Source organism: Anolis sagrei, chromosome 11, assembly GCF_037176765.1.
Source record: "Anolis sagrei isolate rAnoSag1 chromosome 11, rAnoSag1.mat, whole genome shotgun sequence".
Taxonomy (NCBI): Eukaryota; Metazoa; Chordata; class Lepidosauria; order Squamata; family Dactyloidae; genus Anolis; species Anolis sagrei.
This window is the reverse complement of record NC_090031.1, coordinates 6,405,071-6,432,471: the sequence shown is the minus strand read 5'-3', so window position 1 is coordinate 6,432,471 and position 27,401 is coordinate 6,405,071. Positions and strand designations below refer to the sequence as shown.

The following is a 27,401-nucleotide window of genomic DNA, read 5'->3' as shown; positions in this document are numbered from 1 at the left end:
TTGATAGAATGGTTTTATATATATATATACACACACACGTATATGCACACATATACACATATGCATAATAAATGTAATACAATATGATATATCAATATCTATCTATATATATATGTATACAGGGTGAGGCAGTATAACTTCATTTTTTAAAATGCGCGCCATTCAGTCAGTTGAAGACGTAGCGGAGCGCTAGTAGTCTTGTTCGAGAGGCGGGAGTATAAAGTTTTGTCCTGACACAGTTCATTCGCCATCATGCGTTGGAACAGTGAGGAGCGTGCTTTTGCCGTTGAGGCCTACTTTTCGAGCAGATTTGGAGTGGCCGGCCCGCTCTCCAGATTTGGCCCCTTGTGATTTTTTTCTATGGGTTTTTTTGAAATCCTGTGTTTATGTGAACCGTCCAAGGACCCTACAAGATTTGAAGACCAACATCCAGGAAGAAATTGCCAACACAACTCCTGCTATGATTGAGAGTCATGACAAACGCCAGAAATCAGGTTACTTAGTGTATGGAGAATGGGGGACGTCACCTACCTAATTTGATCTTCAAAACTACGTAAAACAAAACTTTTGGTATGTGCCTACATTATAAAAAAAATCAGATTCATACAATGGGTTTTATTAAGTTTTGAAAAAAGGAAGTTATGCTGCCTCACCCTGTATATCGGTATTAATATATATTATACATGTATAGCTAATATATAATAAACCACAATATATACACTCCATATGTGTATATGCGTGTGTCTATATAAACACATATAAAATGTCATATATAATATATATAATACAAAAATATATAATGTACATACATGTATATATAACAAACCACTATATATACATTATACACACATATATACACAAACTCTATATATGGGTTTATCATGAAAATTTAAATATATTATGGTTTAATATAGGGAAATAGTTGTATTTGTATATATTGATACATAGATGTATAGCGTAATATATATGCATGCACTTATATATATACATATAAGTTTAACAGTATATACTTTCATCACACATGATATATAAATACCGATAATGGTATGTGTGTGTGTGTGTAGATATATATATATATATATATATATATATTAGCTTATTATATGAAAAGTTAAATGTATGTAATGGTTTTGTTATAAGGTTTATTTGTATAACACAACACAGATACATATATGTAGTGTTAAAGTTGTATCTCTGTGTTGTTTTGTATAACATGAAACATTATTATTAATATATATAATGGTTTATTATATGAAAAGTTACACGTGTATATATATGTGTGTGTGTGTGTATTTATATATGTGTATATATTTTGTGTGTGTGTGTGTGTGTGTGTGTATATATATATATATATATCCAGGTTTCATGGGGCCATCAGGTCCCATGCGTGTTATGAAAGTCTTTTGCGAAGATGAGTGACCCATTAAGGTGGGTCGGGCACTCACAATGCCCATGTCCATTGTGTTCTACACATATCATTGTCCAAAGTGATGGAATTAGTAAATCCAATCATGGGAAGTCAAAACTTTATTATAAAGTAGTACATCCAATTGCAGCTTTGCTTACTTAGGCTATTCCTCGTTGTCCAAGTAGGATAGTCTTCCAGAATCAGTGTACTTACTTTACTTATTTACTTACTTACTTATTTAGGCGATCCCTCATAGTCCGAGGATGATGGTCCTTCAAGTTCGTTGTCCTGGCGGTGGGTCCGTAGGTGGCTGTGGAGCCCTATTCTTGATCTGCATCTTCTTCCGCAGAGAGGGCATTGGTTTCCAGGTGGTCTCTGTCGGGGTTGGCCTGACGCGTCTTCCTCTTGGCACGTTTCTCTCTTTCGCCCTCTATTCGTGCTTCTTCAAATTCTGCAGCACTTCTGGCCGCAGCTGACCTCCAGTCGGAGCACTCAAGGGCCAGGGCTTCCCAGTTCTCAGTGTCTATTCCACAGTTTTTGAGGTTGGCTTTGAGCCCGTCTTTAAATCTCTTTTCCTGTCCACCAACATTCCGTTTTCCATTCTTGAGTTCGGAGTAGAGCAACCGCTTTGGGAGACAGTGGTCGGGCATTCAGACAAGGGGGCCAGTCCAGCTGAGTTGATGGCGGAGGACCATCGCTTCAATGCTGGTGGTCTTTGCATCTTCCAGCACGCTGACATTGTCCGCTTGTCTACCCAAGAGATTTGCAGGATTTTCCAGAGGCAGCGCTGATGGAATTGTTCCAGGAGCTGAGTGTGACATCTGTAGACAGTCCACGTTTCGCAGGCATATAACAGGGTTTGGAGGACAATAGCTTTATAGACAAGCACCTTGGTCTCTGTATGGATGTCCCAGACCTGAAACACTCTCTGCTTCATTTGGAAAAATGCTGCCCTTGCAGAGCTCAGGCGGTGTTGTATTTCTGTGTCAATGTTGACTTGGATGGAGAGGTGGCTGCCAAGGGAGTGCAAATAATAATAATAATAATAATAAACTTTATTTATACGCCGCCACCATCTCCCCCAACGGGGACTTGGGGCGGCTTACATGAGGCCAGAACTTCCTGACTGTGAGAGCCGTTCAGCAGTGGAACTCTCTGCCCCAGAGTGTGGTGGAGGCTCCTTCTTTGGAAGCTTTTAAACAGAGGCTGGATGGCCATCTGTCAGGGGTGATTTGAATGCAACATTCCTGCTTCTTGGCAGGGGGTTGGACTGGATGGCCCATGAGGTCTCTTCCAACTCTTTGATTCTATGATTCTAGGCGCAAATAGTCCTATATGCAATTTTATCTGTATGGTCTCAAAATGTATAAGGAAATCACTTTCTCAGGCTTCAAAAAGCCTTGGCGCCTGGCTAGGCCTGGTAACCATGGCAACTTCCAGAAGGATTCATCCTAAGCCTTTTCAACGCCGTGTCACCTCCCAGCCAATGGGCTCTTTCCGCTTGGCCACAGCGCGGGCTGTGATTGGTCCGCGGGGCCGGTTGGGTGGACCAATCAGTAGCGCGGAGGTTAAGCGGAAAGAAGGTAAGGCAAAGAAGAAAAGGGGAGAAAGGCCCGACGGCGAAGCACGCGACGGGTGCGTGACGTCACTACGCAAGCGGACCAATCGGGGCCGGCCAGCTAGGAAGGAAGCAACCAATCGGGAAGCTCCAGCGAGGAAAAACCGACCAACCACAGCCATCCACGCAAGGGAGCGGGCGACTATATAAGGCCGCACGAGCGGCTGGGCCTAGACACTCTTGAGAAGCCTGAGAGGAAGGAATTTAGTTTGTCGCGTGTTAGAAACGTCGTTACCAGTGTGGACGGCTGTAGCTGATTAATAGAGGTGAGCCTCTTAACGAACCACGCCTTGTTACTAATTGTGGTAAACTATTAAATGCTATTATTCCTATATATATCCATTTATGTATATATGTAACTTGCTAGTTGTAGTTTAAGCCTGGAGTCTTAACATGAATGAATTATCTCTCTGTATATGTTTATATATATCTATATGTGTGTATATATAGACATATATATAGTGTATATATGCTATTATGTATTCATAGCTGTTGCAAATAGTTGTATGTGTGTATTAGTAATCTATAAGCCTATCCAACGTTAATTAATTATGTATCTATATATATATTGGCATACGAATAGGAATATGAGTTAACCCTATCATAGAGTATGAGCTAAGCCTATCATCTCAACTCCTATGTGAATCTATATATATTTCTATAGGAATAGTGTATAACCTTGTAAGCCTATCATCTCAACACTAATAAACTGTGAATTCCTATATATTTCTATAGGAATAGTATATAATCTATAAGCCTATCATTGAACATTAATGTGTGTAAATATAATAGTATAGTAATATATTTATAGATGCTGAAAAATGTTTTTATTAGCAAGTGTATAATCTATGAGCCTAAAATCTAAATATTGATAAACTATCTATATATATATAGTTATAATGTATAATCTATAAGTTTTTCTAAACATTAATAAATGATGTCTTTGTAAATATAATAGTTTGTATCTATATATATATATTTCTATATAGTAATATTGTATGTTTATTGATGTTAGAAATAGTACTTGTGTGTATTAGTGATAGTGTATAATCTATAAGCCTATCATCTAAACATTAATAAATGTGTGTTTATCTCCTTATATATATTTCTATATAATATTACATTATAAATGTTGCAAATAGTAGTTGTATGTGTATTAGTAAAGGCATATAATCTAAACAGGTTGAGAACCACTTCTCTAAATACTAATAATACATGGTTTATTTTATGTCTAAAGCATTGCATAAATTTGTCCATTTGTGGAGGGAAGAAACACACCTCCAGGTTAAGATGTTGTAAAGGAATGCTTTTGAGTTGGAAAGATTGGCTTTTTGCAAGAAACTTGCCCAGAGGTCTGGAGGAGGCTCTTTTCCAAATCATATGGTTACACTTTGGGAGATAGGGCCCAAGTCTCAATGTAAGACTTAGCAAAATAAAAATCACGTCTGCTCTGAGTCAGTTTTCAACCTGTGTGGCATTGTATGGGCACAGACCATTGCAAAGGTTTCATGGAATTATCAATCAGAGTTGGAAAGAGACGTCGAAGAATTCCCTCTTCTGCCAGGCAGGAAAAGCACAATCAAAACACCCCCAACAGATGGCCATCCAGCCTCTTCAAGGAAGGAACCTTTATTAGATACTGAGATAGAGAGTTCCACTGCTGAACAGCTCTTACAGTCAGGAAGTTCTTCTAAGGTTCAGGTGGAATCTCCTTCCCTGTCATTTGAATCTTTCTACCTCACCTTCCTAGTGAATTTATGCCCCAAAGATGAGCTATTTTTGATACCTAAAGGTTTAGTTTAAGGACCAAATTTGAGGTGCTTTGTAGAGGGACTCCCAAGGCTATACATCTGTGCATTCTCCCATCTTTAAACCAGGATTGCAGGAGCATCTTTCAGGTTTAATATAGCTGCAAAGTCAAATATAGTTGGACAGTGATGGTCCATTCACCTCTGATCACTTCTAACCGTGAAATATCTGAACCAGAAATGGGCATGTGTTCACTTCTAGTCCTATTTTGGGGAGCACTTTCTAATGTCAAAGGTACTGTTCCCTTCATTTGATGGGCTTTGTGCAGCAAATACCCAGTCCCCAAAAAGTTGGTGGTTTTGCCCCATCTATAACAATGTATTTCTGAATAGGACTTGAACTATATGGCCCTTGGGAGCCTATTCCAATTGTTCAACAATCTATGATGTGATGAATGTGTGTCCTTTCCAAGTCGCCTGCTGATCATGACACCTCCATAAATTTCAGAGCACTTCCTCAGAGCCTGCACCATCTGGTATTCCTTGGCAGTTTCCCATCTAAATATTAATCTGATCCAGTTCTGCTCTCAAGGTGTTTAGGGCCTTGTCTGTTAATGGAATGTTTATTTTTTGACTTTGCTCATAATAAGGATAAAAAACAAAACAAATGTGTAAGTGTGAGTAAGCTGTTAAGTCTGTTATAAAAGGATGCCAGAACCATAGAGTGAGAGTGTGTGTTCCTTTTAGTTTTGGACTGCAATTCCCATCAGGTCCAGGAGGTCTACTTGGGGTCGATGGGAGCTGCAGTCCAGCAAAGGTTGGAGGGCTACTTGTTTCTAATCTGTGGTCATGAAAAAAATAGCACTGGCCAATATGCATTTTGGTGCCTTAAACGATAGCCTTGTTTCTGGGTATATTTGTCCTGCTGGTTCCAAAAATGGGACCAGTTTCCCCTCATCCGCTCTAATTTTTGAAATGCAGAACATGCCATCTACCATCTGCTTGCCCATAATAAATCATGATAGTCATATCTAAGAAACTAGAGCTGATGAGGTCTATACAATGCCATTTTCTGAATTAGCACCCCCAAATAATCCTAAAATAGATGTTAAAAAAAGACGCCAATTAAAAAAATAGTTGAACTGTGTTGTACTAGGCCTTCCTTCTATTTAGTGTATTCACAGAATGCATTAGAACATTTTCATATTTTGTTATGAATGCTCTTTTCAAAATGGGGAAATCAAGGGCTGATGAATCCATTTCCTTTGAGTTGCTTCAAGTCTTAACTGAGTTGATGAAATCTGGTGCAGTGTGGATTTGTGACATATTCCTTTTTACTTTCTGCTAGAACATAGGATATGATTTTTATGAAAATGTCACTATTGTAGTGGTTAAGATTGGCCTAGTTTTCCTACTGACATTGTTTCCCTTCCTACAGATTTTTTCTGTTGTGGGAGGCACGTATACTAGAACAACATGAAGTACAACATGCTTGTTTGCCTGCTGCTTGTGGGCAGCGTGCTCGCTCAAGATGAGGACAAGAAGGAAGAGGTGGGCACCGTGGTTGGCATTGATCTTGGAACCACATACTCCTGGTATGTAAAAAAAGGAACCTGTTTGGTCTTGTTTCTGATTTTATGTGTTCAAGCATTTATAAACTGATGCAAAAGGGAGATAAGAGGGCTGTGTCTTGGAATAAAAAAGTACTGGAATTATTACTCTGGAGGAGGCATCATACCTTGCATTGGTTATGTTAATTACTCTTTTTCTGCCCACAGTGTTGGCGTTTTCAAGAACGGTCGCGTGGAGATCATTGCCAATGACCAGGGCAACCGGATTACTCCCTCCTATGTGGCCTTCACTCCAGAAGGAGAGCGCCTCATAGGTGATGCAGCCAAGAACCAGCTGACTTCCAATCCTGAGAACACTGTCTTTGATGCCAAGCGTCTCATTGGAAGAACTTGGAATGATCCTTCTGTGCAGCAGGATGTCAAATACCTGCCTTTCAAGGTAAGTCATTTTAGTCACAGTCTTTATAACATGTAAAGTGTATTATAAATCCTTTTAGCTCAGACTTTCTTGGCACTACTCATCTGAAAAACAGGACTAGCCAAGTTTAATTAATGACTGAATGGGACTCGCTAAAGCATAAGTTATCTATTACGTGGGCATAGCACTGCCTTGTTTTAGTTTTAAATCTATATTTAATTGTACAAGTATTTTGTATTTGTGACAAATATTTAATTACTTGTTACATTTTGTATTTGACATATTTTTCATATTTTTATTTTAATTGCAGTTTCCTTATTTCTATATACCTAAATCAGTAGGAAGGGGCTGCAGGTCATCTGACTGACTCAGTGGCAGTTTAGAATGTTCAGATTTAAAACAGGATGGCAGTTAGGGAATGTCGATTGAGGAATGACTGTTAGAGAAGTGTGCTGTGCCTTGAATGAGCTTGAGTAAAGAAGTCTGTCAGGATGCAGAAGCTCATGTTACGAAATTAGAAACAGGCTTGTGTTTTATTTGAAAGTAAACTCTTTTTAGAGAGCTGTGTAAAGTAACATAATTTGTGAAGAAACTGTTACAGATTATAAATTAAAGATACAAACTTTCTGAAATGTTACTTAATCCTTGACAAGAAATGTGTCTGTATTATTGTCTGCTGAAAGCATAAAACAGAAACAAAATATCTACATGCCCAGGGATCATCCATTACTAAATAAACTTTGCTAACCTGATTAGATTATGATCCTAACAGTTCATGATCCATAATCCCCAATAAACCTAGCTGTGCTTGAGCAGCATCTCTCAATATGGAAGCTTTTAGATGTCAAGGCAATTGAAACCAAAACATCGAGGAGATCCAGTTTATTACCTTTGTGTGAAATTTTCATAGTAATAATTTTGGTTGATTCAAAAGGTTGGCCTGTAACAATAAACCCAGATTTTACCTAGTTACAATACTCCACTTTTCTCTGAACAGGTCCTTGAAAAGAAAGCCAAGCCCCATATTCAGGTTGATATTGGAGGAGGGCAGATGAAGACCTTTGCCCCAGAAGAAATTTCTGCCATGGTTTTGACCAAGATGAAGGAGACAGCAGAGGCCTACTTGGGAAAGAAGGTAAGGTTCAAAGATGCAGGTCTCGAAATGGTCTTTTTACAGCTGTTGTGAATGCATTTAAAAGTCAAGCTGTTCTATCTAGTCCACTTTACTACAGGGCTTAGCAGCAGGACTTTAGATGAATGTCTTGCCTGGTCCTGACCTTATAAATCGGATTAGACCTGGGATCTTTTCTATGTAAAATATGCCCTTGTATTAAGCTGTGGTCTCTTTCTAAGACGCTTGACTTGTTTGCTTTACAAGAGAGGCCTGTACTTTGTTGATTTGGCAGGAAATGTTGATGCTAAAAAATACCTTGGCTGGTCAAAAGGTGCCGCTTTGCTAATCCTATTTCTACTTTCGCTTTTTGCTTTCCAGGTTACTCATGCTGTTGTGACTGTGCCAGCTTACTTCAATGATGCCCAGCGGCAAGCCACAAAAGATGCTGGGACCATTGCTGGATTGAATGTCATGAGAATCATCAATGAACCGTAAGTATACTCCCTGGTGATCTGAAGATGCTTTGGGGATATTCGAAGGTCTATGAATCCAAGTGTTGTAATGCTTCCTCCTCCTCCCTCAGTACCGCTGCCGCTATTGCATATGGGCTGGACAAAAGGGAAGGCGAGAAGAACATCCTGGTCTTCGACTTGGGGGGCGGGACCTTTGACGTCTCCCTCCTCACCATCGACAACGGTGTCTTTGAGGTGGTGGCCACCAATGGTGATACTCACCTCGGGGGAGAGGACTTTGACCAGCGTGTGATGGAGCATTTCATCAAGCTGTACAAGAAGAAGGCCGGGAAGGATGTGCGGAAGGACAACCGGGCCGTGCAGAAGCTGCGCCGTGAGGTGGAGAAGGCGAAGCGGGCCCTGTCCTCCCAGCACCAGTCCAGGATTGAGATTGAGTCCTTCTTTGAGGGGGAAGACTTCTCTGAGACCTTGACCAGGGCCAAGTTTGAAGAGCTGAACATGGTAGGTGCTCAGAGCTGTGTGGGTAACGATCTTGGCATTTTGAAAAATATGCTAGACATCAAGCTCACAGAAATGTCAGACATAGCAGATATTAGTCACATTACATAGACTTGCTGGTTCATGCCTGGGTTGAATTAATACAATATATTATATTATATATTAATAAAATATAGTATATTGCATATAAATATAATATTTATAATATAATGTAATACAATACTAGTAATAATACAATATTATAATTATGTATTTACATTACATGTAATATTACTAATAATATTACAATATAATGGTATAATGCAATATAGTGATATATAATACTGATATTGAACTATGCTAATAATATAATATATTGTATGAAAATATATATTGTAAGCCGCTCTGAGTCCCCTTCGGGGTGAGAAAGGCGGCATATAAATGCTGCAAATAAATAAATTGAATGATAATGGGAATTGCATTTATGGCTCTAAAGTTAAGGCAAGAGCATTTTAAAGTTCAGATTGTGTCCACAAGCCTTGTATCTAAAATCAATCTAGCAGGTGTCCAGCATTCGGAGGGCCACAAAAAGTGACATGAAGGGCTGGATTTGGCCCACAGCTTGACACGTGCCTTGCTGTCATTTTTTTTGTTGCGGCTTGTTGCTGGCATGCTATGCACCTACTAATACTTTATTGTGGCTTCTAGGACCTCTTCCGTTCCACCATGAAGCCTGTCCAGAAGGTCCTGGAAGATGCGGACCTGAAGAAGACTGACATTGATGAGATTGTGCTTGTGGGCGGCTCCACTCGGATCCCCAAGATCCAGCAGCTCGTGAAGGAGTTCTTCAATGGCAAGGAGCCATCGCGAGGCATCAACCCTGATGAAGCCGTAGCGTACGGTGCTGCTGTCCAGGCTGGAGTGCTGTCTGGGGACCAGGACACTGGTAGGTTGAATGTCGTGAAATAGTCGCTTGATTTAGGTTGAGAAGTTTTTATTAGACCTGACACTTGATGTGAATTGTTTATTGTATTAGCCATAAAATATACAACCTTTAAAAGTACAATAAGCACTTTCCAATATAAATATTAAAACATGTTCCATATACTGGCTCTTTAAAATTATAGTAGTAGTAGTGACATGTTAACAATTACAAATGTCTGATTTGTATCATTCCAAAATATCTCCGTGTGTCTGTAGGGCGGTAGCAAATGTTACCCATAGAGATGGAAGTTTCATGTATCACTGACTGACCTCCCCCTCTTCATTAGGTGATCTGGTGCTGCTCGATGTGTGTCCTCTGACCTTGGGCATTGAGACAGTTGGTGGTGTGATGACTAAGCTGATCCCCAGGAACACTGTTGTCCCCACCAAGAAATCCCAGATCTTTTCGACGGCTTCCGATAACCAGCCAACTGTCACTATCAAAGTCTGTGAAGGTAAGCAGTCTTATTGACATACTTGGCAAGCTTTGTGGCCATTGGAAGGGACAATAAACCCAGCAATGTAGCCAAATTCTCAGAATGCCTTAACCTTTTTTGTGGGATATAGTATGGTCTTAAATGGTGGGTCTGGACTTCAAATGGGGGTGTACCCTTAATTCAGTGTTGGGGTCACACAAAATAATGGCAACAGGGAAATGTTTCTGAATAATAATAATAATAATAATAATAATGTTATTTATATACCGCTCCATCTCCCCGAGCGGTTCCCAAGTAACTACAAAACATAGAGTAAAAACAACATAACCATAAAATTAACAAAATGTAAGCATAAAAATTGTCACCATAGCACACATAGATTAAAAAAGAATCCTGTCTGTTCAAGGCAATTAAAAATTTAAAAGGCCGGGCCAAGATTTGTTCAAGCCCAAAAATTTGAATGCTACTGTTCAGACAGATCTGTAACAGGCAGAGTTTACAATGGCCTCTGCAGAAGATGCTTTAGCTGTACTATTTTATTTACTTATTTATTTACTACATTTATATTTACTTCATTTATTTATTATTATTTACTACTTTTATTTATATACTTTCTGGGTTTGTTTTTTTTTTTGGTTTTTTTTTTTTTTTAAATGCAATACAACTATTTTGGTTCGCTCCTGACACAATAAATAAATATTTATATACCGCCCCTTTCAGCCCGCAGGTGACTCAGGGCAGTTTACAGTCAGTATTAGACATAAAATACAATTGAAACAGTCAATTTAAGTATAAAACCAAATAAAACAATATCAATAAAAGCATATCAATTACATACAAAGGAACCGCCAGCTTTGCAAATACTGGCTTAGAATCAAATATTTTAATTCTCAGGTTGAAATATCAAATGGGTTTCCTGTCAACTGGAGCGGAATATTCTGAGCCGTGTCTTTTTTCCCTTTGCAGGAGAGCGTCCTCTCACCAAGGACAACCACCTCCTGGGCACCTTTGACCTGACGGGCATCCCTCCAGCCCCCCGTGGCGTCCCCCAGATCGAGGTCACTTTTGAGATCGACGTCAACGGCATCCTGCGAGTCACCGCCGAGGACAAGGGCACCGGCAACAAGAACAAGATCACCATCACCAACGACCAGAACCGCTTGACACCCGAGGAGATTGAGCGGATGGTCAACGACGCTGAGAAGTTTGCCGAGGAGGACAAGAAGCTGAAGGAGCGCATCGACTCCCGGAACGAGCTGGAGAGCTACGCCTACTCCTTGAAGAACCAGATTGGGGACAAGGAGAAGCTGGGAGGCAAGCTCTCGGCGGAGGACAAGGAGATCATGGAGAAGGCCGTGGAGGAGAAGATCGAGTGGCTGGAGAGCCACCAGGATGCCGACATCGAAGACTTCAAGGCCCAGAAGAAAGCCCTGGAGGAGGTGGTGCAGCCCATCGTGACCAAGTTGTACGGTGGAGCAGGCCCTCCTCCTGGTGAGGAAGAAGAAGCCGGTGCCGGAGAGAGGGATGAGTTGTAGGCTGCCGTTGGGCCGAGCCTTGACACTGTAAATACTGGACTTGGAACTTTTGTTTAAACTTATTGAACTCGAGATCAGGAATGTGATCGGAATCTTCACTTGAGTGGAGTTGGCCATTGCTAGCCCAAAGTGGCTGTTTACTGCTTTTCATTAGCAGCTGGTAAATGTCAGGAGGGAGGGAGGGGGGCACGGAGGGGGAATCGTTGTTGTCAAAACCATTTTATTTAACAATTCGGGTCGTGTGCGTTCTGTGGGGAAATTTTCTACCCTCCAAGTGGCAACAATAAATTTGTTACTTACACTGGACCCCCTCGGCCTTGTTCATGCTCACTAGTTCTTGCTGTTGGCTCCAGGAGGAGGATGTAGCTTCATAATTTTGCCTGCCCTTTCTAATCCAGATTAACTGGCTCTTCTAGTGACACAGGAGGTTGTGAATAGGTTACTTTAGAATTAGAAGTAGTTTGGAAGTGACCCATCTTATCTAATGGGGCAGAAATGCCTCCAGAGGTCTCAATGAGCACAAAATGTTTCTATCCTGCTCTATAAGAGACTCAGCAGCTTGCAGTAAAACTAATATGTTTGCCTTAAAGCAACAGAATGCAATTCTGTGTTGCTGTGAGTTTTCTGGGCTATAGCCGTGTTCCAGAAGCATTCTCTTCTGACCTTTCGCCTCCATCTAAGGCAGGCATCCTCAGAGGTGTTGGAAACAAGGCAAATGAGGTTTATATATCTGGAATGTCCAAAGTGAAAGATAGAACTCTTGTCTGTCAGAAGCAAGTGTGAATGTTGCAATTGGCCACCTTGATTAGCAATGAATAAAGACAGGAAACAATCAGGGCCAGCTAACACCTTCCAACAAAGATTCCTCCAGGCAGGAATCAGACAGGCTTTGAAACAGCAAGGCTATTTGATGCTAATCAAGGTGAGCAATCACAGCAACCAAGTGATTCTGGCCATGAAAGCCTTCGACAACACATAGAATGCAATTCCAGGTACACAAAAGCTGCAGAGGGCAATTTCTGTTGCTTCAACTATTTTCATGTGACGAAACTCCGATAACCCTACTGTCCCAAAATGATCAAGACTCAAATTGACATCTCTTGTTTGTATTTATTTACTTCCTGGTCACTTCCTGCACAGGCATTGCAGGTAACAACCTTGGCATTGGAAACTTGCGTCCCACTTTCTGAAATGTATAGCCCTCCCAATCCAAAATGCAATTTGGCCGAGGAATGGAAGCAAGCTTGGGTTTACATAGTCCTGAATGTTGCAGCCTCATTGCTTAAGTGCTGCTATCTACCTTCAAATATATATATGTATGTATGTATTATTCCAGGACGCTCACAACACAGTCCCCATAAATTTCCCCTTTAATGTCCATCCCCCCAAATATTAGACACAAATGAGTCGGTCCTGAGTTTCCAGGAGATGGTGCTTCCCATGGAATGATGCACATGGAATGGTCCAGGCGTCCGGCAGGCAAAGCTGTCTTGAACTCCAGCTGTGTCCAGTGGCCTTTCTCTGCAACGTTGAAACAAAACGTTCTTGAAGGCTTTGCATAATACAGTCAGCTCCACAATTTTAGATTTGAAAAGTCAGAATCTAGATCCTCCAATGCTTAACTCCAGACGATGAAAGGGCAAGCCAAAATGACTATTGAAAGTTTTAAAGTTTGATGCTTTAAGGCAAACTCACCGATGTGATACTTGTACATCGTGTCCAGTGCTCCCGTTGGGTCCATCCCGCCGAAAATGTACAAATGGTCCCGAAAAGCCACGGCTGAATGGGCCGCCCGACCTCCAGGAATGGATCCAGTGCTCGGCAGGCTCTCCCATTTCATCTCAGCTGCGAGCAAATAAATAATCTGTTTGAAGCAAGACATCTATGGCAAAGGACTGCATCTGCCCTGGAATGAATGCAGATCGTCCCTGCTTTGAACTCAAATGCTGTGGATTTGGTAGTTTTACAAGGTCTTTTGCCTTTGCTGCTGAAGAATTGGGGGTCGCGCAAACTACAATTCTCAGGATCTCATAGCATTGAGCCATGACAGTTCAAGTAGCATTAAATAGCATTCCTTCTACAGTGTAGAAAAAAATAAATATAATTTGTTCTGCAGTGTAAATGCACCTCTTGTCCTTACAAGCAATAATAATGGATTCTGATTTGTAAATGCATCCTTAGTCTTCACAAATAATAAAAGTAATAATATTGATGTGGCAGGGTAAATACACCCATAGTCCTAATAAAAAGAATAACAATAAAATAATATATTCTGCAGGATAAATACACCCTTAATAAAAACAGATTGCCCATTGTGGTCCCTGTGAATTGCACATATGGTATTGCCTGCGCTTGCGCAGACAGTTCGGAATCTTCTAGAAAATTTGGGCACTTTTAGGCGGTAGCCCCGCCCACTCTCCCTTGAGAGTATATATAGCCAGTGGGAGGGGCTACTGCCTCAGATCCTTTCATCTGCTGCCATTGCAGCAGCTAGGAATCTCTCTCATTTTTCATCTTTGAAGAAATACACCCTTAATAATAATAGATTCTGCAGAGTAAATGTACCCCTGGTCACTACTACTACTACTACTACTACTAATAATAATAATAATAGATTCTGTAGGGTAAATACCCCTGGTCCATAGTACTACTGTTAGTAGTAGCACTATTACTAATAATAGATTCTGCAGGGTTAATGCATCCCTGGTCCGTAATACTACTACTACTACTACTAACAATAACAATAGATTCTGCAGAATAAATGCACCCCTAGTCCTTACTACCACTACTACTAATAATAATAATAATAGATTCTGTAGGGTAAATAGACCCTTGATCCATAGTACTACTACTAGTAGCATTACTACTAATAATAGATTTTGCACAGTAAATGCACCCCTAGTCCTTACTACTACTACTGCTGCTGCTAATAATACTTAATAAATAATAATAATAATAATAATAATAATAATAATAGATTCTGTAGGGTAAATACACCCCTGGTCCATAGTACTACTACTAGTAGCACTGCTACTAATAATAGATTCTGCAGGGTTAATGCATCCCTGGTCCTTACTACTACTACTACTGCTACTAACAATAACATTAATAACAATAGATTCTGCAGAATAAATGCACCCCTAGTAACTACTACTACTACTACTACTACTAATAATAATAATAGATTAAATTATAGGGTAAATACAACCCTGGTCCATAGTACTACTACTACTAGTAGCACTACTACTAATAATAGATTCTGAAGTGTAAATGCACCCTGGTCACTACTACTACTACTGCTACTAATAATAATAATAATAATAATAATAATAATAATAATAATGGATTCTGCAGAATAAATGCACCCTTCGTCCTTCCAAATTACTATAATGCTTGAGTTGACAGTGTAAATGCACCCGTAGTCCATAAGATTTCAGAGCTGGAATGAAAAAGGGTCGAAAAATCCAAACCCATTTGCGCTTACTTATATCAATGGAGAAGAGGTCGCCGTAAAACGTGTCGCTGGCCAAGCCGCCGTGGATGAAGAGTCGGCTCCCGACGGCCACCATTGCATGGCCATGCCGAGGCGTGGGAGCCTGGCCCGAAACCTCCGGTTGGAGCCATGTCAACGTGGCTACGTGGGATGAGAAACACTGGGGTGAGATGGGAGAAAAGTCCTCCCAAAATCCAATCAGATTGTTGTCAATTGAAGCTTCGAGTTGGAGGGGACACCAAAGGGCATGCAAGTCCAACAACCCCCTTCTGCCAGGCAGGAAGGCACAATCCGATCCCTCCCGACAGATGCCATTCAGTCTGTACTTTGAAGCAGTCGAAAATCACAGGATGTGTTTTGACAAAATAAACAAGTCTCTACTTAAAAGCTCATAGATCTCTTCCAACTCTAGGGACCTCTTTTACTTCCCAAGAACCAAAACTCAAGAGCTAACCTGAGTCAAATATGTGAAGCTGCTGGTCTTGAACAGGGTCCGCTCCTTTGTCGCCGCCTCCAAAGACATACAAACGGTCCCCGATGGCCGCTGTGGACGTGTGAAAGGTCCGAATGGATGGAGGAGTCCCGCTTACCTCCGGCTTCTCCCATGTGCCAGTCTCTAAGGAGGAAAGCAGACAAACCATTGTTTGGTCAGTGGATTTTGGAAGGAACTACAGCCGTCCTTCCACATTATAATATAATATAATATAATATAATATAATATAATATAATATAATATTGTATATACATATAATATTTATAATATTATAATGTAATATAAAATAATACTAATAATATATTTTAATTATATAGTTTATATTACATGTAATATTACTAATAATATTAAAATATAATGATATAGTACAATATAGTAATATATAATACTGATATTGTACTCTCTTCACTCTGGCCTAGAGCGGCACTTGGTGCTGGTGGAGGGGTCCCCAAATATCCCACACTGCCTCAGGATATATCAATATCATAGGTATATGCTTAAAAGGCCCATGGGGATCTTAGTTATGATCCAAAGCAGTTTTTATTTATTTATGTATTTATGATATTTAAATACCGCTCTTCTCACCCCGAAGGGGACTCAGAGTGGCTTACATGATATATATACATACAATATATTATATTATTAGCCTAGTACAATATCAGTATTATTTATTACTATATTTTACTATATCTTTATATTATAATATTATTAGTAATATTACATGTAATATACAATATTTAATTATAATATATTATTAGTATTATATTGAATTAGATCATAATATAAATATTATATTATATTGTATATAATATAAATATTATATGTATATACAATATATTACATTATTAGCATAGCACAGAAGACAAGCTTTTTTTAAATACTGCTTTTACAGATGCATTCAACAATGTTGTGCCCCACCTTGAGGAGAGGGAGGTAAGAAATAAATTATTATTATTTATTAGAAATGGAGCCCCTGGTGTCACAGCAGATTAAACTGCTGAGCTGCTGACCAAAAGGTAGGTGGTTTGAATTGGGGGAGCTGGGGAAGCTCCCACTGTTAGCCCTAGTTCCTGCTGACCTAGCAGTTTGAAAATATGCGGCGGGAAGGTAATGGTGTTTCATGCAGTCATGCCAGCCACAGTCATTGAATCCTTGACAGCAGAAGGTGTCACCCCAAAAGAGATTCATCAGAGAATGCAAGCTGCTTGTGGTGGTTGTGTTGATGTGAGTACTGTGCGTTGTTGGGTGAGTAAGTTTAAAGGAGAGGGAGGTAAGAAATAAATTATTATTATTATTTATTAGAAATGGAGCCCCTGGTGTTGAGGTGACATCTTCTGCTGTCAAGAATTCAATGACTGCACATTGCTTAAGTCGTATTGACTGACCATCTGCGCAGGGTTCCATACTTTGCACTTTAACAACACAACAGTTCAATGCTAAGGCTTCCCGCCAAAATGGAACTGTAGAGGAGAGTCTACTGGACAAGCCAGTACCTGCCACATACCAGTACTGCCATCTATTGAGAAGTTACGAAGGTGGAGACATTACTTTTCATTCAACCTTCGTAGAAAACAAGAAATACTTACGAAGGTCCAAGACCTGCAGGCAATTCCGGTTGCCACCTTCGCTGGCTCCTCCGAAGACCCAGAGCTTTGTGGGCTGGCTTTCGGGAATGAAGGCAGCCTGTTCGTATCGGGGCAAAAGGCCTGACCACTTTGGGGCGCTCCACTTGTGCGCATCTGTTGGGAGACAAACAGGTGAGAAAGCACCACTTGGTCCAAGTAATAATAATAATAATAATAATAATAATAATAATAATCTTTATTTGTACCCCGCCACCATCTCCCCAGTGGGGACTCGAAACAGCTTACATGGGGCCAAGCCCGGACAACATATTACAGCAGAATGAAACCAAATACATAAACAAAAAACGTCTACACCGGGGAGTTAATGCGGTTTGATCCCTCACCGAGGTCAAGGGTATAGGAGTCGGAGAAGCTGCCGTTCGGGTCGGCCCCTCCGACGATGAGGACGGTGCCTTTCTTGTTGTTCGGGAGGTGAAACGAGACATGGCCGACGCGGGGGCAAGGGCCCTCCCCAAAGGGAACCAGGGAGTACCTACAAATAGAATAATAATAATAATTTAATGGGTTGCTGTGAGTTTTGCAGGCCATGTTCCAGAAGCATTCTCTCCTGACATTTCACCCACAGCTCGGAATATCTATATCTGGAATGGGTCAACTTCGGCCCTCCCTCCAGGTGTTCTGGACTTCAATTCCCACAATTCCTAACAGCGAATTGTGGGTATTGAAGTCCAAAACACCTGGAGGGAGAGCCGAAGTTGACCCATTCCTTATCTACACTGCTGAGTTAACCCAGTTTCATACCACTTGAACCACCCTGGCCCTATATTCTAGGACTTTGGTGAGACAAACATATTTCATTAAAACATTAAAACATATTTCATTAAAACACGCATTCATTCCCCCATCTGCATTCACACGTGCACCGCAGACCCGTGTTTACAGCGCACCAGCTGGCTACTTCCGGTTTGCTCCCAGGCTTCAGCTCTTCCAGCGCCGCTGGCGACATTGATGCAAAGGGGGCGGGGTTTGGTGCTGTCGCCACGCCTTCTTCGTCGTTGCTAGGAGATTTTAAGCCCCGCCTCCAGGCTGCTGCAGTCGACCTGCCACCTTTTTCGCCAAGAACCAATCCAAACGCCTCTGCGCATGCGCGGAAGCCGAACACAGAGAGACCGAAAAGGCCTTCGGAGACGGAAGGAATGTTTCCGCGCATGCGTAGAGACGCGAACGAAAAGAAGCGCGAACGAAAAGGACCATTGAGAAGAAAGAGGGTTTTCTGCGCATGCGCAAAGGGCGGAAATATAGAGCGACAAAGGGAAGCGGAAGGGTGTCTTCTGCGCCTGCGAAGGGGAGGCCCTTCGGAGGTGGAGAGGGTGTCTGCTGAGCCTGCGCAGAAGCTGGGCACAAACCCTCTGAGTGGAAAGAGGGCTTCCTCTGCGCATGCGTACAGGGAGGAAATACAAAGGGAAGCGCCATCGGAAAACGGAGGTGTCTTCCGCGCCTGCGCAGAAGCTGGGCACAAACCCTCTGAGAGGAAAGAGGGCTTCCTCTGCGCATGCGTAAAGGGCCGGAATACAAAGGGAAGCCCCTTCGCAAACGGAGAGGGTGTCTTCTGCGCCTGCGCAGAAGCGGCGAAGGGGAGGCCCTTCGGAGGCGGAGAGGGAGTCTTCTGCGCCTGCGCAGAGTCTGGGCACAAAGCGGGAGAAGGAAAGGGCCTTTGAGAGGAAAGAGGGCTTCTTCGGCGCATGCGTAGAGCCGACAGAGGAGGAGAGGGCGCCTTCTGCGCCTGCGCAGAGGCCGGGACGCTCAGGAGCGGATGTCCTCTGACACAATCCGGAAGTGGCCGCTCTCGCTTCCTGTCCCTTGACTCTCCTATGCCCCTTCTTCCTTCCGCTTTCCAAAATGGCGCCGCTGGACTTGGATAAGTATGTGGAGATCGCACGGCTCTGCAAATACCTGCCCGAGAACGACCTCAAGGTGAGGCCTGGAGGAGGAAGAGGGCCCGAAGCCTATTACACTAGGCCTGGGCCAAGTTGGGCCTTCCCTCCAGGTGTTTTGGACTCCAACTCCCACAATTCCTAACAGCCGGTAGGCTGTTAGGAATTGTGGGAATTGAAGTCCAAAACACCTGGAGGGAAGGCTTAAGTTGACCCAGGCCAGGTTTAGATGGAGATATAGAGAAGTCATGCACTGTGTGTATTGTATATAAACACTAAATTCATTCCATTGATCTGTTCTATTCTATCCATCCTTTGATCTATTCTATTGAGGGGTTGAGAGGAGACACGAGGGTTTTGGACACGAGGGCCATGTACAAATATGTGAAAGGATGTTACAAGGAAGAGGGAGCAAGAAATGATCTTTCAGTTGAGGTGTTTCAAGCTTTAAAGGTTACAAGAAGCACTTCGAACTGGGCTTGGAGATGGTATGGTTTTACTTCTGTTGGCACAATGTGGTCATTTCAGCCATTACTAGCCAGAAATGTTCCTGTGTTTTTATTTGCAATTATGTTGTTCACAATATGGAGAGCTCTTGTATTAAAACGATGTCCTCGTTCTAGCGCTTATGTGACTACGTGTGTGACCTGCTCTTAGAAGAATCAAATGTGCAGCCGGTTTCTACCCCAGTTACAGTCTGTGGCGACATCCATGGACAGGTGAGATTTCTCACGCATTTACATACTGTGGAGAATTTGATGGTATTTTCCTCTTCCATATAGTGGTTTTGGCTTTCTAAGCAATAGTTGCTATAGCTTAACGTGATCGGTACACTGGGTGCAGTGCCTAAAGACCTTGACCTGCATTTAAAAACAATCAGCGCTGGCAAAATTACCATCTGTCAGCTGCAAACGGCTGCCCTACTCAGATATGCACTCATTATTTGTTCATACATCACACAGTCTTAGACGCTTGAGAAGTGTCTGACATGTGTTCCAGTACAAAAGCCAGCATGGTGATCTTGTTTATTGTGTACTAATGTATATTATTATTATTATTATTATTATTATTATTATTATTAATGACATTTATATGCCGTCCTTCTAACCCCGAAGGGGACTCAGAGCAGCTTACAAGATATATATACATACAATATATTATGTTATTAGCATAGTACAATATCAGTATTATTTATTACTATATTGTACTATACCATTATATTGTAATATTATTAATAATAGAACATTAAGATCGTCTGGGGAGGCCCTGCTCTCGATCCCGCCTACGTCACAGGCTCGCTTGGCGGGGACGAGAGACAGGGCCTTCTCAGTGGTGGCCCCTCGGCTATGGAATGCCTTACCGGCAAACATCAGACAGGCACCTTCGTTGCTGACGTTTCGGAGAATGGTTAAGACCTGGCTTTATGAACAAGCGTTTGGTTAAGCAGTGCAACCAATCAAAGGAAGACGGTAAATGGAACATAGGAATGGCAGAATGATTATGAGAACGGATCTGATTCAACTGAGGCGTTATGTTATGTTTGTTTTGTTGATTTGTCTTGTTTGATTGTTAATTGTTGTGGATTGATGCTGTTGATCCTCCTTTTTGCATTGTTATGTTTTAATTGCACTGACACTGTTTGATAATTGTACCATGTAATTGTACCATTGAGTCGCCTGTTTGGGCTGAAAAATGCGGTATAGAAATAAAGCAAATAAATAAATAAATAAATAAATAATAAATAATATTACATGTAATAGAAAATATATAATTATTATAATAATATTATTAGTAGTATTATATTGCATTACATTATTAAAAATGATGATGATGCACTTTATTTATATTCCACCCATCTCCCCGAGGGGACTCAAGAGCAGATAACAGCATTTACAGCAGACATTGGCCAACGTTCAATGCCTTACAGTCCCATACAATAAGAGACACAAACACAGACATGGCAAAGGATTGTCCTTTCTCATTTCCGGTTTCTGGAGGTGTAGTGCTCTGTTCTGCCTCTGGGGGAGGTGTTCTCTATTTGCAAGCCGAGGAGCCTGTGTTGTCACCTCCTGGTCATGTGGCCTGCAAGACTGCTGTCTTTTCCTGCTGTAGCAGTACTTATTTATCTATTTACCTTTGTATGTTTTTGAAGTGCTAAGTTGACAGGAGCTAGGGCTAACAGCAAGAGCTCACCCCATTCCATGAATTCGAACTGCCAACCTTTAGGTCAACAATTTAGCAGCACAAGGGTTTAACCCATTGTGCCACTTTGGCCCCATTAATAAACATTACAATATAATTAAATATAGGAGTAATAACAATTAATAATTCAAAACAATACAGCAATAAACACTATTAAAATTCATAAATACCAACCAGCACCCTCTGCTTTGATATAATCTTTAACATTGTCTTCTTTTTTTGCCTTTCAGTTTTATGATTTATGTGAATTGTTCAGAACTGGAGGCCAAGTTCCCGACACAAACTACATATTTATGGTGTGTATAAATAGAAATCTGAAAATGTATACATTTACTAATGTCATAACATTGCAACTTAATCTTCAAGGTAGCTGTTTCTTTTGTTTTGCTACTCAGCGTGTCTCGCCTCTTTATGATGTTGTTTGTTTGTTTGTAGCCTAATGAGGGCTAGTGGGGAAGGAAATAAACAATTAGATCCTTGTCAATAATCATTTTTTAAATTTACATTTCGCTTTCTATGTTATAGTTACTGGACGGTGTGCACTAAACTGTTGTTTTAATTGCAGGGAGATTTTGTAGACAGGGGCTATTACAGCCTTGAGACGTTTACTTACCTTCTGGCCCTGAAAGCGAAATGGCCCGATCGCATCACACTCCTTCGGGGAAATCACGAAAGTAGGCAGATAACACAAGTGTATGGATTTTATGGTAAGTTTGCAATCAACATAAACATTGACATGAATTGACTTTATTTCAGTGTAGAAGAGCTACATGCTTTCTGTAACTGACTTTGAAATTATGACAAACCATTTTAATTTTTCCTTCTCTCTGCATTAGATGAGTGCCAAACCAAATATGGCAACGCTAACGCTTGGCGGTATTGCACCAAAGTGTTTGACATGCTCACAGTAGCAGCAGTAAGTTTTTTTTTTTTAAATTATTTTGGTATATGCTGCTCTCAAGTGCTTTCTAACTTATTGCAGCTCTTAAGGCAAAGATGTCATGGATATATTGCAAGATCAGTTCAGAAGGGGTTCATTTATTTATTTCCAATATTTCTATCCCACCCTTCTCAACCCCCGAGGAGGGACTCAGGGTTCGCTGTGGTTTTCCTTTGAGGCTGAGAGAGTGTGATTTCCCCATGGCCAGTCAATGGGTTTCCATTACATGAGTGGGAATGTGAGCCCTGGCCTCAAAGGCGTCCTAATCCAACAGTAAAACCACCACAATTTATTGAAACACTTTGCTTTTTAGTACATTTTTTGATAATGTAAACTGACATTGAATGTTGCCAGCTCTTCATTTCTCTTGACAGGCCTCCAGATGTGTCTGTAAGATTAATTTTAATCCCATTAGACCAGTGTTTCTCAACCTGGGGGTCGGGACCCTGGGGGGGGGGTCACCGAAGACCATCAGAAAACACAGTATTTTCTCTTGCTCACCTGGGTTACGTGTGGAAAGTTAGGTCCAATTCTATTGTTGGTGGGGTTCAGAATGCTCTTTGCTTGTAGGTGAACTATAAATCCCAGCAACTACAACTCCCAAATGCCAAGGTCTATTTTCCCCAAACTCCACTAGTGTTCACATTTGGGCATATTGGGTATTTCTGCCAAGTTTGGTCCAGATCCATCATTGTTTGAGTCCACAGATGTAGATGAACTACAACTCCCAAACTCAAGATCCATGCCCACCTAACCCTGCTAGTATTTTCTGATGGTCATGGGAGTCCTGTGTGCCAAGATTGGTTCAGTTCCATCCTTGGTGATCAGAATGTTCTTTGATTGTAGATGAACTATAAATCCCAGCAAGTACAACTCTCAAATGATAAAACCAGTCCCTCCCCCAACCCCATTAGTATTCAGATTTGAGCATATTGGGTATTTGTGCCAGATTTAGTCCAGTGAATGAAAATATATCCTGCATATCGGATATTTACATTGCGATTCATAACAGTAGGAAAATTACATCTATGAAGTAACAATGAAAATAATTTTATGGTTGGGGGTCACCACAACATGAGGAACTGTATCAAGGGGTCGCGGCATTAGGAAGGTTGAGAGACACTGCCTTAGACTTTATTGCTCTCCCAACATCCTTTACAAACCGTGAGTTTTCCCCAAATGTCACTTGAGTTCCAGGTTTAGAGGACTAATAAAATATTATTCTTCTGTTTTTCTCCTGAAGTTAATAGATGAGCAGATTCTTTGTGTCCACGGAGGCCTGTCTCCAGACATCAAAACACTTGATCAGATCCGAACTATTGAACGCAATCAGGAAATACCACATAAAGGAGCTTTCTGTGACCTGGTTTGGTCAGACCCAGAAGACGTCGACACGTGGGCCATTAGTCCCCGAGGGGCCGGCTGGCTGTTTGGGGCCAAAGTCACCAACGAGGTAAGAAAATAAAAAATATAGCTCCTGCTTACAAAATGGTCAATCAGTCAGGTTTGCGCTGGTTAACAGTTCTGACCCCAAGTCAAAATAGTAGTTGGAGAAAGTATGGCAAATATGTAGGGGAATAAAGATTGTCAATGTGGATATTTATTTATTTATTTACGACATTGTTATGCTGCCCTTCTCACCCCGAAGGGGACTCAGAGCGGCTTACGAGATATATATACATACAATATATTATATTATTAGCATAGCACAATATCAGTATTAAATAATACTATATTGTACGATACCATTATATTCTAATATTATTAGTAATATTACATGTAATATAAATATATCATTATAATATATTATTCTTAGTATTATATTGCATTACATTATAATATTATAAATATTATATGTATATACAATTATATTACAATAATATTATATTAGCATAGCGGAATATCAGTATTAAATATTACTATATTGTCTGATACCATTATATTCTAATATTATTAGTACTATTACATGTAATATAAATACATAATTATAATATGTTATTCTTAGTATTATATTGCATTACATTATAATATTATAAATATATGTATATACAATTATATTACAATAATTTTATATTATTCGCATAGCACAATATCAGTATTAAATATTACTATATTGTACGATACCATTATATTGTCATATTATTAGTGATACTACATGTAATATAACTATATAATTATAATATATTATTCTTAGTATTATATTGCATTACATTATAATATTATAAATATATGTATTTACAATAATATTGGGAAAATCAGGGACATAGTTAGGGTTCCATGCTAAAGCAAAGCAAATGTTAGGTTTTCACAGGAAAATTAAGCACCCAGAAAAAGCAAGGAAAGGGTAAGGGTTCTGCAGAAAAAGCAATGAAAGAGTTAGGACTCTGCGGGAAAAGCAAGGAAAGAATTAGGGTTCTGCGGAAAAAACAAGGAAAGAGTTAGGGTTCTGTGGGAAAATCAGGGAAAGAGTTAGGGTTCTGCAGAAAAAGCAAGGAAAGAGATAGGGGTTGTGCAGGGAAAGAGTCAGGGTTCTGTGGGAAAAGCAGGGAAAGAGTTAGGGTTCTGCAGGGAAAGCAGGGAAAGATTTACGATTTTGCAGGAAAAGTAAGGAAAGCATTAGCATTCTGTGGGAAAGGCAAGGAAAGAGTTAGGGTTCCGTGGGGAAAGCAGGGCAAAAGTGTGGGCTCTGTGGGAAAAGCAGGGACACAAGGTCTTCCTAAAGTTTCCATGACCAAAATAGTTTGGGAACTGCTGGTCTGATGTCCTACCACAATGGAGTTTAGTGAACAAGGAAGCCCTGTAAAGAAAGAAAGCTGAGAACGTACCTCTGGGATCATGTCCGTCACCTGATGACTTTCCATTGCTGCAATTTCCCATGGTCTCTGCCACAAGTCTTTTCAAATCCTTCCAGTTTGTGCACATCAACAACCTAAAGCTCATCTGCCGGGCCCACCAGCTGGTCCACGAAGGCTACAAGTTCATGTTCGATGAGAAGCTGGTGACGGTGTGGTCGGCCCCCAACTACTGCTACCGCTGCGGCAACATCGCCTCCATCATGGTCTTCAAGGACGTCAACACGCGAGAGCCCAAGCTCTTCCGCGCCGTCCCCGACTCCGAGCGCGTCATCCCCCCGAGGACCACCACGCCGTATTTCCTCTGAGACCCTCCTCCCATATTTCCCTTCTTCTCTTTCTGTGTGACATACTTTTTATTGAGCACTTTGCTGCTGAAATGCTGCCTCTTGCCTTGTTCTTTTTTATTTTTAAATTATATCTAAATGTGTTGTACATTGTCGTCAGTGACGCGTCTCTTTTCGACCTCCCTCTGCGCAGAATAACAAAAAGCTATTTCCCTTTCCAAGAGTGCTCAGAGCACTTCGCTGTTTTATAATGCTTCTCGATTTCTCTCCATTTTGTTCTGTTTTGATTTCCCTCCCTTTTCCAATAAAATACAAACCGAGCCAGAACTAGTCCGATCTCCTTATTCCACGCGAATATTTATCTTGAGGATAGAGTTTTAAAGAAATTTCAGCAGCAAAGTGGTATTTATGTGCGGCAATGGGACTTTCTAAGTCCATCTAGATATATACGAGGGAACGGTCGTGCTTTATATTTTGCTTTGAGCAGATAGAAATAAGTGGGTTTGAAAAAAGGATGTCGCTTATTTCGTTTTTCCTGTCCCTCGAAGACTTGTTTTTTTTTATGTTTTAGGGTTCCAAGAAAAAGCAAAACACGCTACAGGTATTTGGATTTGTACATTAAAATAATTGCTCTGATTTTTCTCTCAGATACCTTGTATTTTTAATAAAGTCGTATCCAGAAACCCGTGCCTCTGGGTTAAAACGTTGGAAATAAAAACATATGTTGTTGATGGGAATGTCATGGCTTTTCATTTCAAAATTGAGCCATTATTATTATTGTTATTATTAACAAAGATGTATTATTGTTGTTATTATTAACAAAGATATATATTACTTAATACTGGGAAAGGGAAACGCTGCACATTACAAGTGGTGAACCTGACTCAGCACACAGACCAGGGCAAATGCTTGATGTGTCCACTGGAGGGTGGCAAAGGATTACACGTAAAAGTCCTGGGCAGATAGATGGCTATAAAGCTTCAATGGAGGGTCAGAATACCGGGGGGGGGGGGGGGGGGGCGCAAAGCTCGATGTGGAGGCGGGCAAAGGATTGCACATAGGAGTCCTAGGCCAATAGGTGCCTCTGAGGGTTGAATGGAGGAGCCGCTCTCAAACGTAAGTTCTAGGTCTGGATAAGGATTCCACTGTATATAGGCTTCAGGGATACATTCAATAAGAAAAATCATACAAACACAGTAAGCATTTAGTCATGAGGCTCTATGTAGACTGAAGACAATAATGAAGATGGAGCACCACTCTCAAAACAATCTTCATGGAAAAAATCCAAATCAAGTCCAGTGAAAGCACTGCTTCTCAAAATAAGTCTTCAAAGGAAAAGTCCAAATAGCATTCAACAGGGGTGCCCGGGTATTTTTGTACCCTGTTTCGGGGAAAGCAATCCCCTTCCTCAGGAGTTGATAAAGTCAGCAACTCTAGACTCTTATCAATAATAAGAGCCTAGAGTTACTATATTACTCTTATCTATAATAAGAGTAATATAGATATGTCCACTGGTCACCTTATATCTATTTATATATTATTATTTCAGGTTGTTATTCTATATACATAGATGTATATATGCACACATAGTGACCAGAGGACTTATTATTATTATTATTATTATTATTATGTCCACTGGTCACCTTATATCTATGTATTATTTCACGTTCTTATTAATTATATAGTGAGCAGAGGGCTCTATTATTATTATTATTATTATTATTATTATTATTATTATTACTATAATTACTACCATATGCCAGCAAATATGGAAAACACAAGAATGGCCATCAGACTGGAAAAAATCAACTTATATCCCCATACCAAAAAA

The 27,401-nt window shown here is 40.7% G+C and overlaps 3 protein-coding genes across 3 annotated transcripts; 2 read left to right on the top strand and 1 right to left on the bottom strand.

Annotated features, from left to right (window-relative positions):
- The first annotated feature begins 3,180 nt into the window (after positions 1 to 3,180).
- HSPA5 (heat shock protein family A (Hsp70) member 5) lies at positions 3,181 to 12,089 on the top strand. Its single transcript, XM_060757414.2, has 9 exons — positions 3,181 to 3,292; positions 6,213 to 6,369; positions 6,553 to 6,784; positions 7,761 to 7,898; positions 8,256 to 8,368; positions 8,461 to 8,851; positions 9,536 to 9,773; positions 10,099 to 10,266; positions 11,215 to 12,089. Exons 2-9 carry the CDS (start codon positions 6,251 to 6,253, stop codon positions 11,781 to 11,783), a joined length of 1,968 nt encoding a protein of 655 aa, XP_060613397.2. The 5' UTR covers positions 3,181 to 3,292; positions 6,213 to 6,250; the 3' UTR covers positions 11,784 to 12,089.
- Positions 12,090 to 12,873: 784 nt separating this feature from the next.
- Positions 12,874 to 18,622, bottom strand: RABEPK (Rab9 effector protein with kelch motifs). Its single transcript, XM_060757419.2, has 7 exons — positions 18,303 to 18,622; positions 17,739 to 17,887; positions 17,356 to 17,508; positions 15,731 to 15,892; positions 15,268 to 15,417; positions 13,479 to 13,628; positions 12,874 to 13,304 (listed from the first exon to the last, which is right to left on the bottom strand). Exons 1-7 carry the CDS (start codon positions 18,563 to 18,565, stop codon positions 13,111 to 13,113), a joined length of 1,221 nt encoding a protein of 406 aa, XP_060613402.2. The 5' UTR covers positions 18,566 to 18,622; the 3' UTR covers positions 12,874 to 13,110.
- Positions 18,623 to 18,914: 292 nt separating this feature from the next.
- PPP6C (protein phosphatase 6 catalytic subunit) lies at positions 18,915 to 26,301 on the top strand. Its single transcript, XM_060757420.2, has 7 exons — positions 18,915 to 19,329; positions 19,913 to 20,008; positions 21,722 to 21,787; positions 22,057 to 22,198; positions 22,328 to 22,407; positions 23,675 to 23,884; positions 25,343 to 26,301. Exons 1-7 carry the CDS (start codon positions 19,255 to 19,257, stop codon positions 25,589 to 25,591), a joined length of 918 nt encoding a protein of 305 aa, XP_060613403.1. The 5' UTR covers positions 18,915 to 19,254; the 3' UTR covers positions 25,592 to 26,301.
- The last annotated feature ends 1,100 nt before the right edge of the window (positions 26,302 to 27,401 follow it).

Excerpts from the sequence above, each read along its gene's own strand:
- RABEPK (XM_060757419.2), bottom strand. The coding sequence starts at position 18,565 with ATGCGCGGAAACATTCCTTCCGTCTCCGAAGGCCTTTTCGGTCTCTCT. Across the intron at positions 15,893-17,355 it reads CCTGCAGGTCTTGGACCTTC|AGACTGGCACATGGGAGAAG; the intron begins GTAAGTATTTCT and ends TTTCCTCCTTAG. Across the intron at positions 15,418-15,730 it reads GCTTCACATATTTGACTCAG|CCACGTTGACATGGCTCCAA; the intron begins GTTAGCTCTTGA and ends CATCCCACGTAG.
- HSPA5 (XM_060757414.2), top strand. The coding sequence starts at position 6,251 with ATGAAGTACAACATGCTTGTTTGCCTGCTGCTTGTGGGCAGCGTGCTC. Across the intron at positions 6,785-7,760 it reads TCAAATACCTGCCTTTCAAG|GTCCTTGAAAAGAAAGCCAA; the intron begins GTAAGTCATTTT and ends TTCTCTGAACAG. Across the intron at positions 8,369-8,460 it reads ATGAGAATCATCAATGAACC|TACCGCTGCCGCTATTGCAT; the intron begins GTAAGTATACTC and ends CTCCTCCCTCAG.
- PPP6C (XM_060757420.2), top strand. The coding sequence starts at position 19,255 with ATGGCGCCGCTGGACTTGGATAAGTATGTGGAGATCGCACGGCTCTGC. Across the intron at positions 19,330-19,912 it reads TGCCCGAGAACGACCTCAAG|CGCTTATGTGACTACGTGTG; the intron begins GTGAGGCCTGGA and ends TCCTCGTTCTAG. Across the intron at positions 20,009-21,721 it reads GTGGCGACATCCATGGACAG|TTTTATGATTTATGTGAATT; the intron begins GTGAGATTTCTC and ends TTTGCCTTTCAG.